The 21,593-nt window shown below is 35.5% G+C and overlaps 1 protein-coding gene across 1 annotated transcript; it reads left to right on the forward strand.

Moving 5' to 3' along the window:
• The first annotated feature begins 4,966 nt into the window (after positions 1 to 4,966).
• On the forward strand, positions 4,967 to 20,843 carry LOC110448023 (mitochondrial pyruvate carrier 2-like). Its single transcript, XM_021494054.1, has 4 exons — positions 4,967 to 5,072; positions 12,581 to 12,621; positions 18,092 to 18,173; positions 20,728 to 20,843. The coding sequence occupies exons 1-4, from the start codon at positions 4,979 to 4,981 to the stop codon at positions 20,841 to 20,843; spliced, it is 333 nt and encodes a 110-aa protein (XP_021349729.1). The 5' UTR covers positions 4,967 to 4,978.
• Positions 20,844 to 21,593: the final 750 nt, after the last annotated feature.

Genomic DNA, 21,593 nt, shown 5'->3' on the forward strand with positions numbered 1-21,593 from the left:
AAAGTTTAAGTTGCTAGCATTATTTCTAACTTGACATAGTATAATATTGATTTTTCTATCACCAGAGTTTTTTTACCACTGTCTGAGTATCATTATTTGGTATTCTATTAGTTATGATAATTAGTTTCTTAAACTGGGGAAGAGATTGAGCATTTAATATATCTGGGTCTAACTGATTGTGAAGTCGAAAGGTTGAGGGAAAGAAACTAGTAAAGTAGCTCTCAGTTCTACATACCGGGGGATAAAAACTCTATTTAGTCTAAGCTGATACCTCACATTTGTTAAATCATTTTAAAAAAGGATCAACTATTGCATTAAGGTTCTTTGGTGATATATTATGCAATATTTTATACATTATTTTTTTTAAGCCCCGTTGAATTTTAACACAGAACTTTCTTGTTGATTAAACATTTGTTTTTTGTCTATTTCATCTTCATTTTTTTCTCGTAAAAGCCCCGCAAAGTACGTTTCCTCTTCAGAAATGACTTATCAAAGCTATGCCGGGAAAAACCAGCTTCCAGCACTTAGTTACAGTTGTTGGCAGTGGTACAGGGATCCTTAAATCTAAAACGGCACCCGAATCACCTATTATACACGATACCTTGACATAACACCTGACTGATTGAACTAGTATTACACCCGACTTCCTGATTTATTACGTAGATATACGGAGTTTTGTTGGAGAAGGAAGCCGATCACTGGGGTCAGGTATAATTGGATAATAAGGTACCATTTTCATGACCAATATTATAGATTTTGTATATAATAGTAAAAGTGAATGTGTGCATTATATGTATAATATTAAGGATGTACATATATACACAGTCATGAATAAGGAAGACTCAGGGTTAAATGCCTTAAGAGCTCGGCCAAGTTCGATGACCACTTTCAGCGGACCCCATTTGGCGGAGTTATGGCCCCATGAAAAACGAAAAACGTCATTATCTTGCGCGCTTCTTTTCCGTGTAATAACTACAACAAATGTGAACCCATTTTCTTCAAACTTGGTCACAGGGTTAAATGCCTTAAGGGCTCGGCCAAGTTCATGAACACTTTCAGCGGACGCTATTTGGCAGAGTTATGGCCCCTTGAATAACTAAAAACGTCATTATCTTTCGTTTCTGTTCACATTTACTCTCGCAAATAGTATCCGATTGTCTTCAAACTTAGTAACAGGGTTCAACGCGTTAAGGGCTCGGCCATTTGGCAGAGTCATTATCTGCAGTTTGCGCTTAATAACTCTAGCAAATATTAGATAAGGCTTTTTTTCTTCGAGTTTCAAGCTACATGTATATATCATGTCTCAACAGCACGATACTCACATGTTTAAACCTAACCTCAATGATGTTTACCAACAATATGTCCTGAAAGCGGGGGATATAAAGTCCACGAATTTTCTTGTTTAAAACTATGATAGCCATCTTATGATGTGTATATACAATGTTTTATTTTATAAGGAAAATGCGTTAATGGTATTCGTGAAACATGTGCCCGATCCTTTTCCTTTTTGGCAATAAAATATGTTTAGTTTAAACTAAACTGAAGTAAATATCAAAGTATTCTAAGTCTAAGCATCTCTCTTTCAAAAGCTCATCGTGTAAACAATGCTGAGATTAAATTCATAATCGTATTTTGCGTTTATATTAGGTTTTAGACTATTTTAACCGCGGGCAGCGCTGTTCGTTCAACGGGAGATAACTCGAAAGCTAAGTTTTATGAGGTCATGCGATTAGATTTTACGAAGCCGTAATATAGTGTTATTAATCCAGTTCGGTCTCGGGCTAATATCACAGACCTCGGCCTAATAACTGGGCTAATATAATATCACAGTCCTCGGCCTAATAACTGGGCCAATATCACAGACCTCGGCGTAATAACTGGGCCAATATCACAGACCTCGGCCTAATAACTGGGCCAATATGTTATCACAGACCTCGGCCTAATAACTGGGCCAATATGTTATCACAGACCTCGGCCTAATAACTGGGCCAATATACTATCACAGACCTCGGCCTAATAAGTGTACAAATATAATATCACAGACCTCGGCCTTATAACTGTACCAATATCCCAGACCTCGGCCTAATAACTGGGCCAATATCACAGAACTCGGCGTAATAACTGGGTCAATATAACAGACCTCGGCCTAATAACTGGGCCAATATCACAGACCTCGGCGTAATAACTGGGCCAATATCACAGACCTCGGCCTAGTAACTGGACCAATATAATATAACAGACCTCGGCCTAATAAATGGGCAAATATCATAGACCTCGGCCTAATAACTGGGCCAATATCACAGAACTCGGCGTAATAACTGGGTCAATATAACAGACCTCGGCCTAATAACTGGGCCAATATCACAGACCGCGGCGTAATAACTGGGTCAATATCACAGACCTCGGCGTAATAACTGGGTCAATATAACAGACCTCGGCCTAATAACTGGGCCAATATCACAGAACTCGGCGTAATAACTGGGTCAATATAACAGACCTCGGCCTAATAACTGGGCCAATATCACAGAACTCGGCGTAATAACTGGGTCAATATAACAGACCTCGGCCTAATAACTGGGCCAATATCACAGAACTCGGCGTAATAACTGGGTCAATATAACAGACCTCGGCCTAATAACTGGGCCAATATCACAGAACTCGGCGTAATAACTGGGTCAATATAACAGACCTCGGCCTAATAACTGGGCCAATATCACAGACCTCGGCGTAATAACTGGGCCAATATCACAGACCTCGGCCTAATAACTGGGCCAATATACTATCACAGACCTCGGCCTAATAAGTGTACCAATATAATATCACAGACCTCGGCCTAATAAATGGGCAAATATCATAGACCTCGGCCTAATAACTGGGCCAATATCACAGACCGCGGCGTAATAACTGGGTCAATATCACAGACCTCGGCGTAATAACTGGGTCAATATAACAGACCTCGGCCTAATAACTGGGCCAATATCACAGAACTCGGCGTAATAACTGGGTCAATATAACAGACCTCGGCCTAATAACTGGGCCAATATCACAGACCTCGGCGTAATAACTGGGTCAATATCACAGACCTCGGCGTAATAACTGGGTCAATATCACAGACCTAGGCCTAATAACTGGGCCAATATAATATATCACAGACCTCGGCCTAATAACTGGGCCAATATCACAGACCTCGGCCTAATAACTGGGCCAATATAATATCACAGACCTCGGCCTAATTACTGGGCCAATATACTATCACAGACCTCGGCCTAATAAGTGTACCAATATAATATCACAGACCTCGGCCTAAAAACTGTACCAATATAATATCACAGACCTCGGCCTAATAACTGGGCCAATATCACAGACCTCGGCGTAATAACTGGGTCAATATCACAGACCTCGGCCTAATAACTGGGCCAATATCACAGACCTCGGCCTAATAACTGGGCCAATATCACAGACCTCGGCCTAGTAACTGGACCAATATAATATCACAGACCTCGGCCTAATAAATGGGCAAATATCATAGACCTCGGCCTAATAACTGGGCCAATATCACAGACCTCGGCCTAATAACTGGGCCAATATGTTATCACAGACCTCGGCCTAATAACTGGGCCAATATGATATCACAGACCTCGGCCTAATAACTTGGCCAATATAGTATCAGCTCATTTATGACACTTTTATTAATTAACAGTGAATATTTTGAATACATAGATTTAAACAATAGTTCAAGTATAAAAAAAAGTAAAACAATTCCTCAAGAGTTATTTTCAGTTCTGTATCCGTAGAAACAATGTCGGGTAGAACATCATACCTGTTTATGTCTTCAATTAATACCCCTAACAAATCCTCCCCACTTTTTGCATGTTTATCACCTGCTCTCTTGATCAGCGACTCCTCCATTACGTCCATTGTTGTTGTTTGTGTTGACACGGGACGGTACGTCAAAAAGAACCAACAACCACGAGAAATTCCGAATGAAGTGCACGCTCGATTTGGCGCATTTTTCATATTGGCAGACTTGAGTAGATGCTCTCTGACTTCATGAACGGTCGACATGGCAACCAAAGTAATATTGAAATATTTATTCGTTACGGAGTTTTTTGTACGCCATTCTGTGATTATGTATAGAATTTCGCTAAAAGATTAAATGAGAATTATTATCAGTTCATCACTTCATAAAAGTACGTTTATTGTAGTAGTTCAAACACGTGATATTTTTTTCTATTCGTTTTAAATATAAACTTTATTTATATACAACAATTATGAAACAAATCAATTCAACTGATATAAATCATTCTTGTTGGCCCGGATGTTAGAGCGCGGGTGTCTTAATTATATAATTAGGGAGGAAACCGGAGTACCCGGCGAAAACCTATGTATTCGGGCAGGTGACCTCATACCTTTTCACGTCCGATCGGGGAATCGAACCGTGGCCGTCTTAGTGAAAGGCAGGTGCGCTACCCACTGCGCCACCTGACTGCACCACCATTCTTATATAATCATATAATCGATTACAACTAAAAGCACCAAGCAATTCCGATTTACTACACCATAACAAACACGGTAAACGTCGCTTATCTATCAACACCAACCGAAAAGATTAGCCTCGCCGTATCGAAGGCAGCGTTCTGACGTTAACACCCTACTGTACATAATTTTTCTCTGTGTGTAGATTTTTGTCTTTCAAGTTATGCTTATGAAAATATAATTTTGCTCGCTTCTAACTTTTTTTCCGGAAGAAAAAATTCATACAGATAAAGAAATGAGTTCAAAATGCTATAAATAGAATAAAAAATGTTATCCCAAATTCTGCAGATAGAAACAGTATGGCGTCCAAACTAATATCATCACCTATACTACTTGGGGACACGCAAAGCTTCATGGGGAAGTATTGTTTATTTATCGATCATCTTAGGAGAATGTGATTTAAAAACCGGAACTTTAGTTTCGTATTCTCGCCAACGCATCCATGAGGGCACTGTCAAAATTGTACCGGTCAGTTATCACCATAGCCGATGGATATGTCCCGGAGCGGTTTACACAACAATGGAACCACCCGGCAGGTAACACATGCAGCATTTCCTCCTTGATAAATGGTTTCTGTTAAAAGTACAAATGCGTGCTGTAAAAGGCTGATCTAATCCACGTGGTAAACAATGACCTACATTCCTTATCTGGCCCGATCAAGTCAACATAAATTTTCGGAGTGAATATTTTTCTAAATGTGAAGTATGTGTTAACATAAGTTTATCCTTTATCGCTGACATTAATTTTCAGTTTAACATGTGAAGTTTCATTATTTTTTCCAAGTGTCTTACGATGAAATTGCTCAGAAGATCGAGAGTTGGGTACCTGTTGGGTGATAATGCATTGTTTCTGGATCTCTCATGTTTAAACCTGTGTTGTTATTAGATTCCGTATGCGCATGATACTCGTTACTAGCCATACATGTTAAGTTGACTTCAAGATTTTTTAACCAGACAGATGCTGTATTATGTCAATAGTTCTCAGCACTACTCCTCATATTAGTTAATGAAGTATGTTAAGCTTTATAAAATAGATTTTTAATGCGTCATAATATTCTATACGTTTATTCTTCTGTGCTAATAATGTTAAAACGTTGATGAGGTATATATGATAAAAAGACAACAGAACTATTAGCCTTTGTATATTGATTATTGAGAGATATATCAGACACCTAATTGTATGGAGTAAGCTAACTAGGACAGTACATGTACCTCTGTTATCGTAATCGTAAATACACCTTCATTGACCTAAATACATTCCTCGGTGGGGATGTCAACGGTAAAAGTAAAGGGAGATCACTTCAACATAACTCATAGGTATAATGTGTAGGGTGGGATATAGCCTTAACTTTATAAACACGTGAATCACGAAGTGTATGTTGATAAATGTATATGCTATAGTGTTATTGTCTGAATAGGGTTTATATTTTTATAATAGTAGGCACATAGGTGAAGGAAAAGTATGCTTATCCACTGTGTAGGACTGACACCGGATATAGCTAGTACCGAAGCGGGCACGGACGCTAGGCGCAGACCAGCCACGGGATGTTTTCCGATATTTCTGGTATTTTCTGGTAGCGTAGAGACAAAAAAAAAGAACACAACAGTTATACAATGAACAATGATGTTCGTAATGTAGATGATTTGTAAACTATTTCATGCGATCTGAAGATATTGGTAAAACATGACTACAAAGTACCGGTACAAAATACATAATTTACAAAGAAAGAAGAAGAGATAACTATTAAAGTATGACATATACGATGACGAAACGGACGTTACTGGCATATGTAGATGAAACCGGGATAAACATATAATGGTCACAAATCTAAATGAAGTCATTACGATGTAATTGACTTAAATGTTTTTTCGGCTGTGTACGGCGAATAGTTGTTGATACATTTTCAAGTGTACGGCGACTAGCATGTTAACAGTACGGCGAATAGCTATACTAACATAACCATGTTTAGAGCGAGCATTTGTACTAGCTATGTTTTTATGTTGTTTTATCATTGGAGTAGCCACGGAATAAGTCCGTGGAGTAACATACCAATGATGTTGCATTGTAACACTTTTGAATGATATCGTAAAGGGAAGGGGTTAAGAATCTCGAAAGACTAATTAATGTCGAGTTAAATAATGATAAGGAGTACCATGTTTCACATGCTATAACACAACATAAGCTGTGACCATGGCAATAGCGGTGGAGAGCTTGAACTTTAGCTGTGACCTTGACAATGGCGGTGAAGAGTTGGCACTTAGGCAGAAGGTGACATACTATTTCCCTGTCACAACGTTAATATACAAGGGGGAGGGGTTACACAAGAAATGTTAATGGTGATGTATAGAAAATCTGCACTAATACAAAGATTTGCAAAGAATTACACGATAGTTAAGTTGATATACCCTCAATTTATTCACAGTTATCTGTAAACAGCGAGGTGGTAAAGGCAATACAGACGTCTGAAAGTGTTAAATATATATACCTTTAACAGGCAATGGGAAAAGTCTGTTTCATTCCTACTCAAGATTCCAAAGTCTATTCTAACTTTATTTTCATCAACTTTTAATAGGCATTTTTAAATAATGGTCTGAAACTTTGTTTTATAATTGGTACTTATTTTTTTTTATTTTGCAGCCCTAATATTTTGAGGGCTGAAAATCAAACACACAACTATCATTTTGGCCTATCCTTTTCATCTACAGCACAGGTAGACTATTGGTTATCTGACTTACCTGTACAACTGTATTGAGTGCATTGCTGTTTCTTGTAATATTTGGTGTTCTACACCTTACGTACGATAAGGTGCATGCATTTTACACTGTAGGAGATTTACGGTAATCGGGGATAGTTAGTTCAAGTTTAGCTTTAACAAAATATGTCACATTTAGGCAAGGTGTTCACTTGAATACTGTATACATATAAACTATTCGCCGTACATCAGTTATTTTAAACATCCCTATTCGCCGTACAATGTATTGCTATTCGCCGTACACTTCACCAAAATTAGTTATACCAATATCTAAAGAGAGAAGCATTATATAGAGTGACTTCGTGTATTATCATGACTATATTACTATAAGAAATCATCTTAGCATATAAGTGTATATAATCAAGTGGCAAATGTCAAGTCAAGACAATATTTGTTATTACCCAATAGTCTATATAAATTATAATTAGTTATTTTTGACTGTTTCTGGCCTTTTGTCCAATTTCGGCTGTAGGGGTGAAACAGTCAAAACTGTTTTCCCGTCAGAGCGAACTGTTACCCGGCGCGAATTCGATGCGCAGAAATCCCCACTCGAGAGCCCCGTTCAAGCGTTTCGGTGACCGCGACTCAGTGTTGAAGCAATGGCAACATTGCATGCAGCATTGATACTAATTTTTATTTGGTAATAAAACAATTGTTTCATGGTTATTTTGGGAACAGTCAAAACTATCATCCCTCGGTAGGGGGAATCCCTGTGGAACTGTTTGCCCTTGGCCTAGCGGCCTCGGGCAAACAGTTCCCCAGGGCTTCCCCCTACCTCGGGATGATAGTTTTGACTGTTCCCCAAATAGCCATGAAACAATTGTATATTNAACAATAGCATGCCTCCTGTTTCAGATATGAATTACGGCTATGCTTGACTGTCGTGCTTCTTTATTTGTCTCTACACTACCATAAAATACCAGAAATATCGGAAAACTTAACGACATTTGACTACGCCCAGCTTCCATGCCCGCTTCGGTACTAGCTATATCCGGTGTCAGTCCTACACAGTGTTGTCAAATATTTATTTATTTCAAAAATATGCTAGAGCACGTTTTGTATACACAGGTAGTTGAGATAGCCAGTCTAGATTCTGAACTTACATACTGAGACGTTGTGGTCTGTTACATCGTACCTGCCAAGGCGTTGACAAACAGTATTTGTTTCTGAAATTAAATGCATCTTTTTAACTTTTATGATTGTACAGACATGTATGAAACAGAGCCCCGTCCACACCATTACTCCATAATGGGCGGTAACACATCTTGAAAGGTACTGTTTAACGTAGCGGTTTTTTAGATGGGGACATGACAATGAATATATTTATGTTTGGGTGAAAAATGAATAAAACAGCTAGCTTGGTTTTTATTATATCAAAATACCTTACCGTTTTGTACACCATGCTTATCAAGAAGCAACATCACGGAAGGGAAGCCCCATATTTAAAATAATTGATTGTCAATGCGGAAAAATAAAGAAAACATTTAACTCCTCTATATGGCCATTTTGCCCATTCGGGATTCACCAGTGGTAGTCAAGTGAAAAGTATGAAACTCCATGTATAATGTGTTGAGATATATAAACCTTTATAAAGTCACAAATAAATAAAATCACTATAACAGATAGCTTATAACTAATTTGGTACATTGTACCTCGTGTTAACTGCGCCAAAATAAACTCCGGCTAAAGGTCATGTTGATTGTTGCAGCATTGTATATTGTTGATGGTAAATGGTTATTGTATAAGAGACTACCCTTACTACAATTTGGTGCATTCCTAGATGAAAACTGCATTTAACAAAGTGTTGTGAGCTTTCTGCTGTGTTTCCTTTCTTTCACGTCTTTTTTGTTTATTGATTGGATTTCAATGTTCACTTGTACAATTAAGTCATATTGATGAATTGGTAATGCTGCATAGTTGATCGAAGTCTGCTATATTCCGTCTTTGCGTATTGCAGAGTTATCTTATCTTGGGAGCAGGTATGGATTGTTACGTCACTTGTTTGTGAGAGTAATGTCATCAAATTTTGAGAAAACGACGGTAATTTTCTCACACAAACCAATGACGTAACAATCAATACCTGCTCCCAAGATAAGATAACTCTGCAATACGCAAAGACGGAATATGGTAGTTGTAAGTTCAGATGGACATGGAATGCGATTAGGTGTGATATGCCATCTTCGAAATTGTTTGAACACATTTTCTACAGATATGATATTGTCTTATTGGGCTAATTGATCCTTCTAAATAGCTTGGCATTAAAAACAGTTTTATGGTAACCTAGTCCCGGGATAAAGCAGATCACCCCAACTAAGGATTGTTTAAAATAAAGCCATTTAATGTTTTATTGTCGCTCTGTGGAAGTCGATATGTATATCTTCTTGGCCAAGATCAAGCTAATATCATTGGGCACCTTCCCTGTTGTGTACCGAGGGGATTTATCCTTGTTTTGTTTTGGAATAACATATTCAATGTGCTGTTAATCAGTCTCACTCCCGATTCAGTGGGTAAACATTTTTGGTTACCTACTAGTGGGTAACACCCTGGACGTGATTTCGTTGGTCATTTGTTTACTTATGACGTCACGTAACCATGCTTTGCGACGTCATCTTCCATTTTGACGTCATGATTCACGGCAATTGTTTCTCCCATCAGAAGCCTACACAGTGTATTTTCAAGGGAAACATATGGCTTTCCAGATAAAATATGAAAGAAAAAGGATCCCAAACTCGTGATGATAGATTATCATGTTTGTCTACCTCTCGTTGGTTAATTTTAAAATTGTAAAAGACACTTGGTAAACCTCGTGTCTTTATTCAAGTTGATACTTAAGTTATGATAACCAACCATCACTCGTTGGGGAATCTCTTTATCAATTAAATCTATTTGTGAAAAACGTTCAGTTGATACTGAGCTGAATCCAGATTCCCTTATTTGGAAGTTTGTAAGGCGATGCTAAAGATAAGGGCCTCTTTTTGTTTATGCAAACTTTGGCAACCGTACTTTTATGGTTTCTACAATGCTATATATAAACAATATGAACACCACTCCATAGATATTCATCCTGATTGTTGTTTCCAGAGCCATTACACACATTCAGATTGGAGATAAGTATAAACTATTTGTTTTTAACCGGAGTTCATTACCGATGATAAAATACATTGAAATGATATTGCAGAGAGATTTTGCATTAAACAATTTTGATAGAATTTAAGAGAAGATGAAGTTGTCGTATGCCCAGGTGCCTTAGCTAAAAAAAGAAGAATCAAAACTATCAAATATATTGACAGAAGCGTGGGTAGTTTGCGTTTGGACGGGGGTTTGGATAACAAGTTATATAGGGCAGTTTAAAGGTGTGTTTATGTTATTACAATTTTTCTTTGAAACACATTTAAATCTGGTTTGCCAGTATAACAGATTACAGAAACAGGAAGTCAGTTTCAACGAGAGATGTGTCGATGTGACCACTGATAATTCTGTCCGTTTATATTCCGAGTGCAACTGATTTTATCATTTTCAGATGAATACAATTACCATAATTAAGATCATTCTTGTTTTAAATCACACATACAAACAATACGGTGAGCAATAGTTTGCTAACACCTCATTCTGTGAACCATGTTCAAACGTGCTGAGTAAGCAACAAATTATTCCTACTGAACCAAAATCAGAAAAATGCAACACGCGTTTTGTTATTTATCATTTTGTCGTCTGTTTTTTGTTTTCTTTTCGATATCTGATTTTTTTTTTTTTTTTTTTTAATTTTTTTTTCAAATTAACATGTTTTTATTCAACCTTTTGCATATTATACATTTAACAGTATATTGTACATGTTAAAATTAATATACATTGTATCTGGTATATAAATATATAGATCTGTGAACAATATACATTGAAAATTCCTCTTGACTGCCCATCTTATATTTTTCCTGGACACTGTTTTTATTTTTTTTATTTTTTATTAATGACTCAGGAAGGTGTTTACTGTATTTTTGTTCCCGTTATGGTATTTAATATAGTTATCAGGCATTCAAAAGGATTCATTGTGCATGTAAAAAGTGGTGTTTTTTTTATTTTTTTTTAATCTACATCAACATATCTCTCACTCACGCATTCTCACATTTTCACAATATACGTGCACATGATATGTTGTATGTGGTAATTCTATTCGGTCTACAGGACTGCGGCATTGATTATTGAATTTGGGACCATTTTTTTTAAATTTTTCGTATTCCATGTTTTTTTTGCTATGATTTCTTCATATTGTATATACCTGTCCAGTTCTGTTTTAAAACCTAAAATACTTGGTATGCATTTTCTCGGTTTTTGCTTATAAATGTGGAATTTAGCGATTATAATTATAGTGTTTAGAGATCTTATTTCTTGTTTATGTATCAGTTTGCCTAGTATTACATCATTATTCTGGAGTTGTATAATTTTATTGGTTTTGTTTTGTAGCCATAATTTTAGTTCATCCCAAAAGTTTTCTGCTATTCTGCATTCCCAAAACAAATGGATTAATGTTTCAGTATGTCCATTGCAAAAGGTGCATAACGGAGAGTCGTTTATTTTAATCATATGCAGATAATTATTAGTACTTTTGATTCTATGCACTATTCTGTATTGGAACCATCGTAGTTTACATTCAATCGTTGATTTAAATGGAATTACGTTAATTTTTCTCCACCATATATCATTTTCTGCTAAGTCAAGTTCAGTAGACCATTTCATTTTATGTTTATTGTTTGTTTTTAAGTCTTTGATCAATAAATGATATATTGACATTCCTCTTTGTTTGTTTGTTATTATACAATATATGTGTTTTGGGCATTGGGGTAGCATAAAGGTGTGCGGTCTATCTTGTATTACATTCCAAGCAGATATGATAGCATTTCATTTCGAATGACTGGATTAATTCTCCTCTTTCATTTAATAAGTCGTATACATACAGTATATTTTGTTCTTCCGATAGTTTAAAGTGCACTGGTTTGCTATCAATCTTTATTTTATTATTATACCATAAATGTTGATAAATATTATCGTCCTCGTCCACAGTATTGGAAAAGCAGTATTGGTCATTTAAAACTTCCTTCCAAAAAAGGTTTCTGATCAGGCTTGCTTTCTTTTTTATAAATTCTTTTCCATAGTTAATAATAGAGTTTATATTGTCTCCAATTATACTCTCAAATATGTATGTACAAGTTCCGTTTAACTTAAAAAGTCTTTGAAATTTTATTCATGACGCTTTGTAGCAGTCTATTGTTAATATGTGGTTTTTTTATTTTTTCATAGGTCCTAAAACTATATTCTTTTGGGCTCCGTGTTTCAAATGGGTAAGTTTACAAAAATGACTTTAAGAGTTACATGTATCTCCCTTATATCTAGATACAGGCCGTAGCTTCTACATGATACCATGTCGTGTTCGCGAGATAAATTGTGGTCACGACATTATACCCTTACTTTTATCTACTTAACTGGCAACTTAGCAAGCTTACATGTATTAACGCCACTGACCAAAACGTTTTTGTCGGTTTTTAATTTATGTTTCTTTATGTGACCTTTGCTCCCTCGCAAAGACCTTAAATGTTGATCTCGGATGGAATTGTATGTTGTATTTGACAAACCGTCCTGTCATTTTTTTTTTATATTAATACTTGGAATTTTTCCACCTGCGATGTTATATAAATATTATAAGAAGTAGCTCCTTTGACCGATTGAAGTTACAATCACCGTTGAACGGACGGTCAGAACGACGGACAATTGACATAGCACATGTAACTGCTATCGGGCGAACATATGGACAGAGTAACTGCTATCAGACGGACAAATGGACAGAGGAACTGATATCGGGGTATGAAAACTACTTGTAAACTCGTGACAATTACCTACTTAGGACTTCATATACACTATTGACGGAGAATCTGCTATTGTTATAACCTGTTCTCAGTGGGTTTCAACGGAGGGATTGGTCCCATAATACTGCTTAAATGTACGTTTGTATGCAGAAACTAGGCGTTTGTGTGATTATATTATGTGCATTCACATCACGTGGACTATATTCTCACATTAAAATAGAACTGTTTTTCAACGAAAAAGTACCGAATCGGGAAACGCCCAAAAATAAAAATTCAGTAGCGACGTGAACTTTAAGATTTGTGTCATTCTTCCCTGTAGATCTATTAGATGATCTTAAGAATAATTAAATACTTGGATAGGGCATGAAGATGCACTGTTTGATGGTGCGCCTGACTTACATTGTACAATCAAGCAATTCATGTATGATCTATGGAGGCAGAACATAGGTAGACGGCAGGCGTTTCACGGGCGGCTAGATAAAGAAGATTCAAGTGGAATAGAAAAATAGTCCCAAGTTATTTATATATCTGTGAAAGTACCATGGTTTCATATTATATAGTATTATCCCACGAGTTAGTATGCGGCGAAACCAGCCTTCCGCACCGTAGATACTGGAGGGATTTTAATTGCGCATGCCTGAATCATGTGAATGAAAGTGACTGCAACATCGTCGGGTCAAATGTCTTGTCTACTTTTAGTCATTGTCTTAGGGGTTTTAGTTGTAATACCCTTTATCCAGTTGGACCGGTGCGGCCAAATAGACCAAATATATCTCAGTCATCTGAGTAGAATATCTGTATACTGTAGACGAACAATAATATAGGACCGAGAAGAATGTAAAATTACATGTACAAAATAAACGTTTGTGTTTTTGTTGATTTAGAAAACAGTAATAATTTTACATGTTATTAATTTAGTAAGATTAAATTTTTGATGTAATTAATGTTTTATATTTTATTCATTTGTTGTTTTAGGCACAGCCATTCTTGGTCAGATTATTCTTTCAAAAAAGAGAATATTTATATGTGACCCTAGTGAATAGTGTTTTATGTGTGTTGTTATATTTGAGTAGGATATAACCTACATTGACTGATATGAATAAAAAATAAATAAAAATAAAAGGAGTACGTCTCTTTTCTCCATGCATGTTCTACGATCTACTTATTACAACTGTGTTTGTTTCTTTTGCAATTTGTTTGAGGTATAATGGTAGAATGGTTAGACTATAACACTATGTTGACTGCTAAACCGTAAAAGAGAAAGGAATATTTTATGAAGGTTTTCGAGTAAGAGTTTCAACCATATGTGGCAAAAAATAATGTCATAGCTTCTTTACATAGCATTTGACATCATTGCCCTACAGACACGAATTTTGTATTACTTTGTTTTTTCTTTGTTAATTGTGTACCATCGTGAGTATTGATCTACCCGAGTGATATCAGTAAAACCTTATTTCATACTTACTTTGTTTAATCATATAATACTATAATAAATACCGCTTTATCACATCGTAGGTCGTCTCAAAGTGGTTCACAAGTTATTATCCGTGGTTATAGGGCCTTTGCAACCTGCCAATATATTTCTCAACTCCCCGGGGAGCTTACAGCCGGTGCTGCCATTTCGGCGCTCACAGCTAGCATTCAACAATTCTAGCACTGCCCAACCACGTACTCATTTACAGCTGAGTAGACTGGAACAAGCGGAGTAAAGTATCTTGCTCAAAGAAACAACACAGTACCGTGCCGTGACTCGAACCCGCAACCCGTTTGTCTCGAGCCCGGCGTCCAACCACTAAACTACCGTGCCTCCGATATTAGCATACTTGTGTGATGTCATCATACCTATATGAAAATATCATACCTTTGCGATATTAACGTACCTGTATTATATTGTCTTAATCACAACTACTCTACTATATAAAATGTTTACATACCACATATAAACAAACTGATAATGCCAGACGAAAAGTTTTTAGATTACATAAATAAGAGTGAATTTATTTATTCAAGAGTGATCAGACAGACTGAAAAAAAAAAAAAAATCCAAGTCCTTAAATTTCCCTTTCAGATATATCGTCAACGTGTTATCTTTAAATAACAGGGAAGTAATTTACCACGTCCATCGTAGATTACTTGCTACTATCGTCAGACCTTCAATTATTTGAAATAAAAGTTACTGCAGACTCTTCTTCATAGATGACGAATGCAGACGGACAAAAACACGGGGTTTCGATATATTCAGGTTTATAAAGACTGAGGACATAAACTGTGGTTGCCATTATGATATCATAGGGAAATGTGCTGTTTCGTTGTGTGATATGCTGGTCGACGTTTAATTTTTTGTTACGCTTATTATAGTGCCTTGTTGTTTCGTTGTTATTACCGCGGTTCTCGCTTTGTTGAAGTGACATTATTGGGAATGGATAAAGATTTACATTGCATGTGTCATCGATAAAGCAGAAGACGCTTATCTTTCTGGTGTTAAACTTCTTGTCCTTTTCCAAGAGTCTTATGTAAATCCTCTATCGATGTTCCTACTTTCCCCTAGTTCTATCAATCGATGTTCCTACTTTCCCCTTGTTCTACCAATCGATGTTCCTACTTTCCCCTAGTTCTATCAATCGATGTTCCTACTTTCCCCTAGTTTTATCAATCGATGTTCCTACTTTCTCCTAGTTCTACCAATCGACGTTCCTACTTTCCCCTAGTTCTATCAATTTTGCATTCGTCTTACCGTTTTGTAGACACTTCGGTATTCCCTAGTAGTAATGACTTTATTGTGCTTATCCAATTGTATGATTGAAACTTACGTGCATAATGCGAATAGTGAACCACGTGCCTAATTGTATTCAAGTAGTATGTCAAAAAATCAAATTGATTTATTCATTTATAACACTTATATTTATCTTGTAACCATGAAACATTTTTGGTAACTTTATGATGTTATATATCAAGCTAAAATAACTTAATTGTACTTCTTTTGATTTGGTTTAGTTTGTTGTATGGTATTTCATGTTATGATAGATTGAACTAAATATGTATTGAGATTACAAGTTAACAGCGACATGTACTAGAATTGCATATCATAGACAAGTCTGTTAAAGAAAGTGAAATAGTTTTTAGCCCAACAAAAAATTAAATGATGTTTTCTTAAAGATATATGAACATTGTGCCTTTCCTTAATGAGTTTTAGGAAATGTGTAGTTAAACATTCCCTGGTATCACTATTTCTGTAATAACACTGTTAACGACACTCGCCCGAAACCAATCAAACAACGTGCTAAGTATGGTGATAGTATGGTGATAGTATAGTGATAGTATAGTATGGTGATAGTATGGTGATAGTATAGTGATAGTATGGTGATAAGTATGATGATAGTATGGTGATAAGTATGGTGAGAGTATAGTGATAGTATGGTGATAGTATGGTATGATGATAGTATGGTTATAGTATGGTGATAGTATGGTGATAAGGATGGTGATAGTATGGTGATAGTATGGTGATAAGTATGGTGATAAGTATGAGGACAGTATGGTGATAGTATGGTTATAGTATGGTATGATGATAGTATGGTGATAGTATGGTGATAGTATGGTGATAAGTATGGTGAAAGTATGGTGATAGTATGGTGATAGTATTGTATGATTATATTATGGTGATAGTATGGTATGATAATAGGATGATATGGTGATAGTATGGTGATAGTATGGGGATAGTATGGTATGGTGATAGTATGGTGATGGTATGGTGATAGTATGGTGATAAGTATGGTGATAGTATGGTGATGGTATGGTGATAGTATGGTGATAGTATGTTGATAGTATGGTGATAGTATGGTGATAGCATGGTGATAGTATGGTATGATGATAGTATGGTGATAGTATGGTGATAGTATTGTATGATTATATTATGGTGATAGTATGGTATGATAATAGTATGATATGGTGATAGTATGGTGATAGTATGGTATGATGATGGTATGGTATGGTGATTGTATGGTGATAGTATGTGATAGTATGGTATGGTGATAGTATGGTGATCATATGGTGATAGTATGGTGATCATATGGTGATAGTATGGTATGGTGATAGTATGGTATGGCGATAGTATGGTGATAGCATGGTATGGTGATAGTATGGTGATAGTATGGCATGGTGATAGTATGGTGCTAGTATAGTATGGTGATAGTATGGTGATAGTATGGTATGGTGATAGTGTGGTGATAGTATGGTATGGTGATAGTATGTTGATAGTATGGTGATAGTATGGTATGGTGATAAGTATGGTGATGGTATGATATCCATTAGACTGATTAAGCTTGGTGCAACTAGGTTTTAATTTCCTCAACAATATTTTTGATATTACGTATACGCACGTCTCAGCTTTGACTGTCTTGTATTAAGTTTAATATGACGGGGGTTTAGTTTGATTGGCGTTTTTGACATTATAACACAAACACTGTCTTATCAGCTTGAAAGCGTTTGTATGAATTACTTTAATCTAATGATACATTTGGCTAAAAGATTTAATAAAACCTTTCTAAATGTGTTATAAATAATGATGATAAATTATGTTTTGTGTGAATATGATCATTTTGTCCCAAAACATACATATTTACATTTCAGTTATTATAACCAAGAGAATATCTATTAAGTTTCACATTCAGGGACATTGGAATTAGTGATATTTTCATAATTGTTTGATCTGAATAAATAAGCATTTCATAAAAGCATGAATTAGTGTGCAATACGTCAGCAGTCAAACATGAAAAAAAACGATAGACTGGATCATTTAGGCTGGAATACTGTCACCTTATATCATTGGTGTCTTCTGTCCTTGTCGTTATTTTTTCATTTTGTTCTCTCCTGTTGACGCTATATGCATGCTTCTTTTCCTATTTTCATTTAAATACGGTTAAGTTAATATATTTTGTGACGTCATTAATAGGTCCTTGTGGTTGCGGGTTTGGGAGATGTAGCCCGCCCCGCTGATAAGCTCAGTCTGATGCAGTCTACCGCCCTACTTAGTGGTAAGTGAAGGAAGAACTCTTCATGACTAATTTTGATTTCGTTTTACATTTTGGATCTTCTTTATAAAGTTCATATATTAACTAAATAACACCGTAATTACCGCCTGCCAACATTTTAGAGATGTGTTGTAGTTAATCTTGCATAGAAAAAAATAAGTAATATTGATAACGTCACTAATAGTAGTAACAGCAGAAATACTAGTAAGATCGGTTATACAAGTAACACTAGTAATATTGGTAACATCAGTAATACTAGTAACATCAGCAATGCTAGTAACATCAGCAATGCTAGTAACATCAGTAATACTTGTGAGATTAGTATACTTTTGACATTAGGTAATGCTAGTATTATCAGTAATACTTGTGATATTAGTAATACTAGTAACATCACTAATACTAGTAACATTAGTAATACTTGTGACATTAGTAATACTAGTAACATCAGCAATGCTAGTATTATCAGTAATACTTGTGATATTAGTAATACTTGTAACATCAGTAATACTAGTAACATCAGTAATACTTGTGACATTAGTAATACTAGTTAAATCAGTAATACTAGTAACATCAGCAATACTAGTAACATCAGTAATACTTGTGACATTAGTAATACTAGTAACATCAGTAATACTTGTGACATTAGTAATACTAGTAACATTAGTAATACTAGTAACATCAGTAATGCTAGTAACATCAGCAATGCTAGTAACATCAATAATACTTTTGACATTAGTAATACTAGTTAAATCAGTAATGCTAGTAACATCAGCAATGCTAGTAACATCAAAAATACTTGTGACATTAGTAATACTAGTAACATCAGTAATACTAGTAATATCAGCAATGCTAGTAACATCAGTAATACTAGTAACATTACCAATGCTAGTAACATCAGTAATACTTGTGGCATTAGTAATACTAGAAACATCAGTAATACTTGTGACATTAGCAATACTAGTAACATCAGCAATGCTAGTAACATCAGCAATGCTAGTATTATCAGTAATACTTGTGATATTAGTAATACTAGTAACATCACTAATACTAGTAACATCAGTAATACTTGTGACATTAGTAATACTAGTAGCATCAGCAATGCTAGTATTATCAGTAATACTTGTGATATTAGTCTTACTAGTAAAATCAGTAATACTAGTAACATCAATAATACTTGTGACATTAGTAATACTAGTAACATCAGTAATACGAGTAACATCAGCAATACTAGTAACATCAGCAATGCTAGTAACATCAGTAATACTAGTAACATCAGTAATACTTGTGACATTAGTAATACTAATAACATCAGTAATACTAGTAACATCAGTAATACTAGTAACATCAGTAATACTAATAACATCAGTAATACTAGTAACATCAGCAATGCTCGTAACATCAGTAAAACTAGTAACATTACCAATGCTAGTAACATCAGTAATACTTGTGGCATTAGTAATACTAGTAACATCAATAATACTTGTGACATTAGCAATGCTAGTAACATCAGTATTACAAGTTACATCAGTAATACTAGTAACATCAGTATTACAAGTAACATCAGTAATACTAGTAACATCAGTATTACAAGTTACATCAGTAATACTAGTAACATCAGTATTACAAGTTACATCAGTAATACTAGTAACATCAGTATTACAAGTTACATCAGTAATACTAGTAACATCAGTATTACAAGTTACATCAGTAATACTAGTAACATCAGTATTACAAGTTACATCAGTAATACTAGTAACATCAGTATTACAAGTTACATCAGTAATACTTGTGACGTTAGTAATACTAGTAACATTAGCAATGCTAGTAACATCAGTAATACTAGTAACATCAGTAATACTAGTAAAATCAGTAAACTTTTGTAACTTGGCTGTTCCATTGTGCATGCAAACACCTGACTAACGCACGTTTTCTATGCACGTGATATGAGTCTGATTTCACNTTGGTGAAAGTATGGTGATAGTATGGTATGGTGATAGTATGGTTGGTGATAGTATGGTGATAGTATGGTATGGTGATAGTATGGTGATCATATGGTGATAGTATGGTGATAGTATGGTATGGTGATAGTATGGTATGGTGATAGTATGGTATGGTGATAGTATGGTNATTAGTAATACTAGTAACATTAGCATTGCTAGTAACATCAGTAATACTAGTAACATCAGTAATACTAGTAACATCAGTAATACTAGTAAAATCAGTAAACTTTTGTAACTTGGCTGTTCCATCGTGCATGCAAACACCTGACTAACGCACGTTTTCTATGCACGTGATATGAGTCTGATTTCACACAGTCTAGATATATAAATTCGCCAAAAACAGAATGTTGGTCGTGGTTTATTGAGATATTGACAAATTAAAGAACGCACTTACCATTTAATCTTGATATGATAGAAACGTTGGATTAAAACATATTTTCTTTAAGAAGTATATTTATTACAAGACCGGGACATCAACCTATTGAATCGACTAACACAATATTCAATTATTTAAAAGGAAACAATTCTTAGCTTTATAAGGTTGCTATATTTTTCAGGCTTTATTTGGGCTAGGTATTCTCTGATAATTATCCCGCGGAACGTCAACCTCAGTCTGGTTAACCTGTGTGTAGGTGTGGTCGGTACTGTTCAACTCAGTCGGATTTACTCGTAAGTTGTAAACAATGATCACAATACAAGGATGTTTAAATATTGTATCTTACCACGCTTATCTTGTGTTTGTCAAACAAATACAGTAAAAGCACAGTATCCATATTGATACATTTCGAACAACAATTTCCATAGTGTGTACTACATGTAGTTGGGAGATTTTATTTTGCATTATCACCTAGTATATTGGTATTTGCCGTTTCTTTTTAATTTAGTATTAAAACTCCAAATTGAAGAATCCATGAGAATCAGAATGGCACAAACGTATGTTCTGATATTTAAATGTGTATAGTACTCGTACGTAGGAAAATGGGTAAGTGCTTGGGGTGCCAAGAAACAAGTTGTAAAGTTGTAAAAATAGTGAGCAAATCAGAAAGATAAAGATCCGAACTCTTACCTTCAGAGCAGCAAGTATGGTTTCTTTAATGTCCCTGACTCTATCTGGGACCCTGTGTGTGTCGCCTCATACGATCATACAGTGGGTAACAGCAACAGGTCTTATATATGTACAAGGCCATCTCTATCTCTGTACAAGGCCATCTCTATCTCTGTACAATGTCATCTCTATCTTTGTACAGAGCCATCTCTATCTCAGTACAGGGCCATCTCTATTTCTGTACAGGGCCATCTCTATCTTTGTACAAGGCCATCTCTAACTCTGTACAGGGCCATCTCTATCTCTGTACAAAGCCATCTCTATCTCTGTACAAGGCCATCTCTATCTCTGTACAAGGCCATCTCTATCTCTGTACAA

Source organism: Mizuhopecten yessoensis, unplaced genomic scaffold (assembly GCF_002113885.1).
Source record: "Mizuhopecten yessoensis strain PY_sf001 unplaced genomic scaffold, ASM211388v2 scaffold3799, whole genome shotgun sequence".
NCBI classification, from domain to species: domain Eukaryota; kingdom Metazoa; phylum Mollusca; class Bivalvia; order Pectinida; family Pectinidae; genus Mizuhopecten; species Mizuhopecten yessoensis.

Coding starts and splice junctions, on each gene's coding strand:
- LOC110448023 (XM_021494054.1), top strand. CDS start 4,979: ATGAGGGCACTGTCAAAATTGTACCGGTCAGTTATCACCATAGCCGAT. Junction 5,073..12,580: donor ACAATGGAACCACCCGGCAG/GTAACACATGCA, acceptor ATTTTTTCATAG/GTCCTAAAACTATATTCTTT. Junction 18,174..20,727: donor GTCTACCGCCCTACTTAGTG/GTAAGTGAAGGA, acceptor TATATTTTTCAG/GCTTTATTTGGGCTAGGTAT.